General features: G+C 39.8%; 1 protein-coding gene across 1 annotated transcript; it reads left to right on the top strand.

Annotated features, from left to right (window-relative positions):
* Positions 1-8,056: 8,056 nt before the first annotated feature.
* LOC110112044 (uncharacterized mitochondrial protein AtMg00810-like) lies at positions 8,057-9,313 on the top strand. Its single transcript, XM_020844119.1, has one exon. The coding sequence runs from the start codon at positions 8,057-8,059 to the stop codon at positions 9,311-9,313; it is 1,257 nt and encodes a 418-aa protein (XP_020699778.1).

Here is a 9,313-nt window from a genome sequence, read left to right as displayed (position 1 = left end):
CATCCTCTTTATATATACTAATTTAATTGCACAAGCATTAAATACACGTGAATAAAAATTAAAAATATTTTATATACAAGATTAAATTATATCAAATTATTACTTTTAATTAAAAAGATCAATTATATTTTGTCTTTACAAGTAATTATAAAAAGATCATATTAAAAAATTCAAATAAATAGGAAGAGTAAATATAAAAAAGATAAAACTATAGAAAATAAATTGTAAAATTAACAAGTACTTGAGCATGATTGTAAAATTTACACTACAGGAAAAACGTCGAAATCCGGCGGTTTTTTCCGGCGGTTACGCTAGATTAACCGGCGGTTTTACGTTCTATCGGCGGCTTTACGGCGGTTTTCCAGCCGCCGGAAAAAAATGGCGTAGGAAACTTCTATCGGCGGTTTTTTACCGGCGGTTTATGTTGGTGGCGGTTTTCCGGCGGCGTATACCGCCGGTGACAAACGGATTTGAAACCGGCGGTTTACCGGCCGTTAAGCCGCCGGTTATCTGACTGACGGCTGACCGGCGGTCAAATTACCGATGGTCTTCCGGCGGTTTAGGTGGGCGTCGTTTGTTTCTTAAACCTCCGGTTCCTTTACCGGCGAAAGCCGGCGGTTCTAGTCGTCGGTATTACCGACGATGTAAACCGCCGGATGTCCACCGTAACACCGCCGGTGGCCGTCGGTAACCGCCGGTAATAAACCGGCAGTGTAATGTCATTACCGGTGGCTTGTCAATAGCTGTTCGGTATCGTAGTTTCTAGTGAGAACAAATAATCAAAGATTACTTCTATAATCTTAAAAATCAAAATATGTTGATCAAACTTCTTGAAAATGATGGTTTTCTATAATACGATAAAAATTTAGTAATACTATAAATGAGTACACATAAAATATGACACAATAGAGAAAAAGAATTTATGTCGCTGACCCTATATAATGAGATAAAGACATGATGTTGTTGTTGTTGCGCAAATGAGTACACATGATTAATACTGCATAAAATTATTGTAGGATCCTATACATAAGTAACTAGACTCCTTTAATTTTATTCTACCTAATGTAAGTCATTCAAATTTTCAAAAAAACTTAAACTATGGAATATGAACACACACTGAAAGTTCAAACCTTTATAAGATCCAAACATTCATCAGGCTCAAAAATTCGGGACATGCAAAATCATCTTATTAAGCAAGGCTTCTGAACTTGCTCTTAATATTTGCTACCGTCAACATGAAAGGATGGTTCAAAATGTTTCTATTGGAAGAGGTTGGCTTGGGTGGCAATCTTGTACTGGAGTTGCTAGCCTTGTTAAGACCCCAACCATGAAAAGAATCACTATGCTCTTCAACATCTTGATCGTAATAATCTTCAGAAAGCTCTCGTCTATAGGCACATCAGCTTGTCGTCTCTGCAAATGATCTTCATCTCTTTGACCATCCGAGTCATCACAAGAATAGCCAAGAGATTCTTCTTTGACTTTCTTAGAGTCACAATCAAGCCCTTCTTCAACTTTTATAGAATCATAATTATTCACATTAGAACCCCACATTGATTGGCAACTGTCCAAAAGCTTGAACCCCAAGTACCAACAGGATTTAATATTATTCCAACCTTTCTCATACCATTCATACTACACAAACCACTCTGATGCCCGCCACAATCATATGGCTCCTCTCACTTTGGTACTGCCCTGCAGCCTTCTTGCGAACCTCCTCGGCTCCTCCTCACCAAAACTAGCATCCATGTCTCAAGTTCCCGGAGATCCATAGGCTCCATCAGCTTCACCTCACCATCCTTCCCCCTCAACTAGCACCCTTCCAATAGAAACAATCAAATCAACCTTTTAAAGGATGATTCAAAATTCCATTAATTGCTCAGTTAATAAAAAAATCAAATACTATATTACTAAAATGAAATATTACACATTAACTATTTCACAAAATATACAAATTAAAAATGTATTATATATATATATATATATATATATATATTGCGCCAGAACATCTGACATAATTTTTTTCATTTATCATCTTTGATAAATAATTAAAAATATTCATAAGGGAATATGTCTATACACTCTAAAGAAAGAAAATGGTAAGAAAAAGATGAGAAGAATAAGTTAACAAACATTTTTCATGTGACTTGTAGAATAAGCAAATGCAATACAATCAAAGCTTAGTCTATCAATATATTTGCCTTGAAAATAGAAAACTAAAAATAAAATTGTAGTTAAATGCACATAGTCCAAACATTAATTTGCAGGAACCTCCATTTCTCAATCTACAAGGGCAAACAATAAATATAAATTCATGCAATTGGAGCTAACAGCCCAGTAATAAAAGAACAAAATTTATAAATGGCAATTTTGAACCATATGGGAAAATAATCATCATATTTTAACAAATTGAGTTTTAATATATTTCTTTTGAAGTTTATTTTTTATTAAATATACAAGCAAAAGTCTCAACCATCTATCTTTATACCACAACATCATTAAACCTATTCTGATGTATATCAAAGTTTTTAGAGCAAGTCTAAAATAAAAAGAAAAATAATTTAGAAAAACCATGGCCCTTTGGGATCACTTATGTTTTTTTATTTTTTTTTCTCACGACGGCAGCCAATCGACTGTGTCGATGGCATGAATTGATAGTTATTATAAAAACACCTCAAAGATGTTTTGAATTTTTTTAAAAAAATAAAATAAAAAATAAAAATCACACAAAACAAACATGTTTTAACAATTAAAAAAAAAACAAAATATTAAAGTTATCTAAAACAACCCTTAAAATATTTATAGCATACCTCTTCATAAAAGCTGGAGGCATGATGGTAGTGATAGCTTAAACATTATTTTGTAAAAGACTAAACTGAAGAAAGTAAATAAAACCTCAGCAACAGCCAACAAGCGGAGAAGTTAAAGAGTTGAAAAATTCACCCATGAATAAAAATAGGCAAACTAAGGATAATCCCCGGTTTCTAGTGCAAAGAAAAGGCCGCCCCGGGATCAAAAAATACCAATAGAAGAAATGGTGAAACAAAATATCATCATTTTTACCCAACAGAAAGCTCAATCCCAAGAAAATGCCCCTTAGATATTGTCTGAGATGTTCCTAGCTTTTGATTTTTTGAATCGCGCTCCATTTAATCCAAGTAAGTAAGGTTGTTTGGTTATTTATTCCATTCTTTAACCACCTGCTATTTCTTTCTCCCCAAAGGTGATAAATGAGAGAAGAAATAGCTAAATCGCTATAGTTTTTAGTTGCATAAGAGGTACGCTGAAGATCATCAATAAAATAAAACATTTGCAGAATATTCAGGCCGGGCAGAAAAGAGATAAAACATAGTATAATTATATTGGGAAGTAAAAAAACCATGCGGTGCAACAAACAAGATAAATAAAGTTACACTGAAAAAAAGACAACACAAGAATTTAAGGGGAAAAAAATTCAAATCAGGAAAAAAATCATGGAGCCACAATTGTACAGCTGTCTCTTCTCACACTCACTTTTTTCTCTCTTCGCTTCACATATGAATTATCCACACAAAACAGACAAGAGATAAAATTAAAACATCCAAATGATGCAATCCTTCAAATGAAATAAGAAGAGGGAAGAGAAATGCTTAGCCCAACTCATAGCACTGTGGCGTCGGTGTTTGAAGCACCACAATGCTTCACTCTGTCTCCAGCACAACTCACAGCGCTACGACGCGACATTGAGGTCGAAGCACCACAACACTTCACTCTCTGTCTTCAGCTCGAGCCTGAAGCATTGCAACACTCCAACATACATTGTCGTGAACTTGTACAATTGTACTAACAGAAAATTTTATTATAAGTATTTGCCTCCAAGCTGGGGTAAGCTGCCCCCCTACGACCCCCCTACTAAGCTCCTCTTCAAGCTAGACTGACAAAATTGACGTTTGAGTCAACAATACAATCCGATTGATTAACACAACATATTCCATACAAAGTAAGATGAAAGAGAAATCACATTAAAAGAAAATGTATGCTGACCTTTCCAAATTGCCATTACACAGACCACATAGAAGAGCTGTGGGTATATACCTCTTAATTAGAGTATCAGCAGTTTTTAACCTCTTAGCAGAACAAGCTACGTATATGCAGAATATCTAAGAGAGTTCTTCTTATGCCAAATATTCCTATTCCATTCAACACGAGGCCAACCACGATATTTTGTTTTTAGAAAAATTTTGTGTTTGGGCTTAGCCCTCCCCATCAAAAAAAAAAAAAGATTTAGTTATCATCCCCATAAATAACCAAGAATAGCAGCCCTTATTGCCACAGGAAGGGAATGAGGGAGGTTCCAAGTGCTAGTGTTTCCTGGAAGCAATAAAGAGAACGGAACAATTTGAAAGCAAAATACTAAATATTTACCATGTAACCAAGGGTTCCCAAAGAAAGATATCTTACTGCCACTGTTGATTTGAAAAGAAATTTTTCATTTAATATTAGTAGCCAGCATATTAAAATGTACAATGCAATTTTTCCAAGGAACAAATATCCTATAAACAAAGAGGATATCTTCCTCAGAATACTTGAAAGCACCACTCAAGACTAAACTACATATGAAAATCCAACCCTAGCAAAAACATACACTAGAGAGATGAACTCTTCAAACGGGAAGAACGAACCTCGGCGGCCACAACTCCGCTGATATGAGCCATGCCGCACATCACAGTAGCGCCACACTGAAATTCACACCGCAGTATTTAACGCCGCCAAAGCTCGCTCGCAGCACAAACCCTCAATTTCATCACTGTATTGATTCCCCGCATAATGACGAGCCCCCAACATTCCCTCAGAATACCTGTCCGTTAAATGAATCCCTAGCACATGGAGGACGGCCTGGGAAAGGTAGTTCGCGGAGGCGATCAGCTCTATGCCCTTGATCTGCCTATGCCTCTCCTTCTCTGACATCTCATGCACGACAGGATCAGCCACATGCAATGGATTGTTCCGCCACGACGGAACGGTTGCTGTCCTGGTTTCGAGGTCAGGCTCAATCAACGCTCTCTTGGATGGACTAAGATATGAAAAAGAGCGGTGAGACGAGGAATATTTTCTCTGCCGCATGAGAATCATAGGATGACCGACTATGCTGAACTCCTCCCCCCTCTGTCCATCCTCGGAATCCGCCCTGCCATCAAGAAAGACACATCCACCGTGCTGATTCTCTGAATTTCGATAGATCAGCTGCAGTGGTGGACACCGCGAACAGTGGTAGTCGCAGGGAATCCAAAAGCTGTGAGCTTAAAGCTCTGTCAAAGGGCAGAATTGATGGGAGAGATCCATATAAGAAGGCGCCAAACCATATATCCCAAGCTTTAAAATTACAAATCGGCGGGGGAAGAGCAGCAGTAACAACAGCAGAAACAACGGCAGCAGCGGCGGAAACAGCAGCAGTAACAGTAACGTAGGGATGAAGAACGGCCGGCGGGATTAGAGTGGGATGATTCCATTAACGGGAAGAGGGAAAGCAAAAAGAGAGGAGAGTACAGAACTGAGAAGTTGCGTGGAGTAGTGACAACGTTGTTGTGTTAGACACAACAGCTAAATATTAGTTTATATTGTATTATTACTTTACAGGTGTATACATTACATTGGTTCTTTTATAACAGGCTACTCTCTATGCCTATATATAGAGTCACTGGATTTCCTTTTTCTATATTGAATGAATCCTATTCTTCTTCTAGCTCTATTCTTCTTCTTCTAGCTCTGTTCTTGTGTACTTGACTGTACTGTTCTTGGCTTCCTCTCTATGAAGCTTTCATGGTATCAGAGCAGGATCCTTTCCAATCCTCCCGTCTCCCTCTAAGGTTACCCTAAGTCTCTAGTATTCTCTTCTTCTTCCGCGGCTGCCATGGCAACCTCATATTCCACGGCCACGACTACACTCGAACCCGGACAGAGCTCCGGTAATTTCTCAGAAACACAAGTTATCCCTCAACAGCTCAAGTTCTTGATGAGCCATATCAAAGGCATCATCTCCCTCACCCTCACAGCCGAAAACTTCCCCATTTGGCGCTCTCAAGTCTTCAAACTCTTCAAGGAAAACGGATTTGAAGGCTTTCTTGATGGCAGTTGTCTCTGTCCCAGCCCTCATCACCAAACGACTTCAACTGAGCTATCCTTCCAAACTTGGAATCTTCTTGATCATAATCTTGCAGCCGCCCTGTACTCCGTCATCTCACCCAGCATTCTCCCATATGTTCTTTCGCTTGATCATTGTGCTGAAATATGAGAAACCATAGCTCGACGACTCCAGTCCAACACCCATTCTCGCACCATCCAACTGCGAAACGAACTCTGTCACTTGTCTATGAAAAATCAATCAATGCCGCAATATCTTCTATCCGTCAAGTCGATCGTTGACGCTATCACAACAACCGGATCTCCCTTAGATCCCGAGGAGGTGATCTTCTACACCCTCAATGGTCTTCCGGTGCAATATCAATCCTTCAAAACCGATATTCGCACGAATCTGCAACCTCTCAGTCTCGACGACTTGTACACACTGCTCTGCAGCGAAGAGTTTAATCTTGTTCAAGAAAACACTACAACACTTCAAAACCTCCAGCTCAATGATCCAACAACTGCTCTCGCTGCGTATCGAGGTCGTGGACGCACCAATTCCGGCAGAGGTCGCAACACAAGTCGCGGTCGCAGCCGTCCCGACAAGAACCCCTCAAGCGGTATTATCTGTCAGATTTGTTCTAAAACAGGGCACTCTGCCTTCAAATGCTGGTATCGGAATGATCCCTCCTACAATGAAGACTCAATCAAGACTGCTCTATTCACCCAGCAGCTGAGTCCATGGGTGGCGGTGGCTGCGACGGGACAATCCTTGCGACACGGTTTGGATCTAGCACCTTTCTTCCACAGGATGTCTCTCTCTCTCTCTCTCTCCTCGGTTGCCCTGATGGTGGGTAGATACCTTGAGATGAAGTGGCCCCATCCTCCCCTCCAAATGCTTTGGCCTTCGGCCTCTCCTCACAGCTGTGGCCTACGACAGTTTTGCCTTCGGGACAGGGGATCGGCGGCTCTTGTGATGGTCGGAGGGCATTCCCAGTTGGTGCGCGCTTTCGATAGCCGCACCATGTGAAACGTCATTGAAAAATCTATAATCTTTTCCCATTCTCCCAGCTTTAGATGTTAAGGCGCCATTGGCTCCACATCTTGCGCCAAAGCCAAGAAAGAGGGGTTCTTTTCAGGCGACGAACTGGATGTTTTTTGGGGTTCCTGCAACCTGCAGGTAAAGAATCAAACTAAAAATTGGGTGAAATTCATTTCATTTCCTTCACTTTTATCAAGGCTTCCAAACATAAATCAGCTCTGTAAACGATATCAATAGTAGTTGAGTTTGTTTTTTGTGGTTATATTGTATTTAATTTCAATAAATTTTTTTATTTTATTTTTTTTGGTTAACAGGTTATTCTTTGAATTGCAAATACCTGCTTGTATATCCTACAAAATTTTGATAATTGTGATTGTTTTAGTTTTCTTATTCAGTACTCATAAGCAAGTAAAATGTATTTTAAAATATTAGAATAATGTATTCAAAATCAAAAATTGAAAAAAAAAAGATATTAGAGGAAATATCAATTTAGTAAACAACATTTTTAGACATATACTTTGCTGCTCGCTTGTTCAAATATATTTCTCATAAGTCATTGGAGGCATTAATTACCACTCTATATTTATTTAAGTTTTTAACAATACATTTGATTTGTTGAAAAAGAAACTTTTAACAAACGACAATCCTCATTAAGAGGCGTAATTGAAAAATTATTTGGTGTTTGGAAGAAAAAGTGTGTCATACTACGAGATATGCCTGCATATTCATACACAAAACAAATAAAAATAGTGATTGCAACAATGACATTGCATAATTACATACGGCAACTTCCCACTCGAGAAGACCCAGAATTCAATATATGTGATGCAGACATAACATATATACCATAAGAGGCATATGAGTATAGAATTGGACAATCATTAGTTGAGATTGAAGATAATGGTTATAATCATGAGGCATATGAGTATAGAATGGCACGAGATTAAAGCCAATTCATCAACTGGATGTCTCCAATGCCTTCCTCCACGGGACTCTCAATCATCTCGTCCATATGAAACAACCGTCGGGTTCATAGACACAAACCATCCCAATTATGTTTGTCGCCTCAAGAAAGCACTCTACGGTTTGAAACAATCCCCTCGAGAGTGGTTCGCCACCCTATCTGGCCATCTTCAGACCCTTGGGTTTCAGCTTAGCATCTCCGATCCATCACTCTTTCTTTACCACAAAAACGGGATTCGCATGTTCTTCCTCGTCTATGTTGACGACATCCTTCTTACCGGCAACAGTCCCGCCGCACTCAAGAAACTTCTGGACAACCTCAATTCCACCTTTACAATGCGAGATCTCGGCACTATTTCGCAATTTTTGGGTATCCAGGCCACCTCCACATCTTATGGGCTTCACCTCAACCAAAGTAGATTTGCTCAAAGCATTCTCGCTCGTGCAGGTATGTCTAACTGTAAACCTGTTTCAACTCCATCTCAATTAAAAACTCCCACTAGTAATGGTCTAACCGCTGCCTACTCAAATCCAGCCTTCTATCGACAACTCGCTGGATGCTTACAATATCTCACCCTCACTCGGCCGGACATCGCCTACACCGTCAACAAGATATGCCAAAACATGCAAAATCCAACTATCCAACACTTCGACAATCTCAAACGTCTACTTTGGTACATCCAAGGTACCTTGCATATTAGACTTCCTCTCTTCCGCGGTGAGCTCGTTCTTCGCTCATACACAGACTCCGATTGGGCCGGTGACACACAGGATTGGAAGTCTATGTCCGGTTATTGCAACTTTCTTGGTTCCTCTCTCATCTCTTGGAGCGTCAAGAAACAAAATGCTGTCGCTCGATCATCTACCGAAGCCGAATATCGAGCACTTGCATCTGCCGCAGCTGAAGTCACGTGGATCCGCCGTCTGCTACAAGAACTTCACTGCACCCAGACCACCGCTACTTCCCTCTTCTGCGACAACACCTCGGCTATAGCATTGGCAAACAACCATATCTTTCACGCCAGAACTAAGCATATCGAGGTCGATTGTCATTACATTCGCCACTGCATCAAAGACAAATCAATCCAGATTCATCACATTCCCACGGCAGAACAACTGGCTGACCTTCTCACGAAGACGCTTCCTTCACCTAGATTCAAACTACTCACCAACAAGCTGGTGCAGCCTATGGATCCACCACCTTGA

The sequence above is a fragment of the Dendrobium catenatum genome, unplaced genomic scaffold (assembly GCF_001605985.2).
Source record: "Dendrobium catenatum unplaced genomic scaffold, ASM160598v2 fragScaff_scaffold_454, whole genome shotgun sequence".
Taxonomy (NCBI): Eukaryota; Viridiplantae; Streptophyta; class Magnoliopsida; order Asparagales; family Orchidaceae; genus Dendrobium; species Dendrobium catenatum.
The sequence above is the reverse complement of the archived record's forward strand: the minus strand, read 5'-3'. Positions and strand labels throughout refer to the sequence as shown.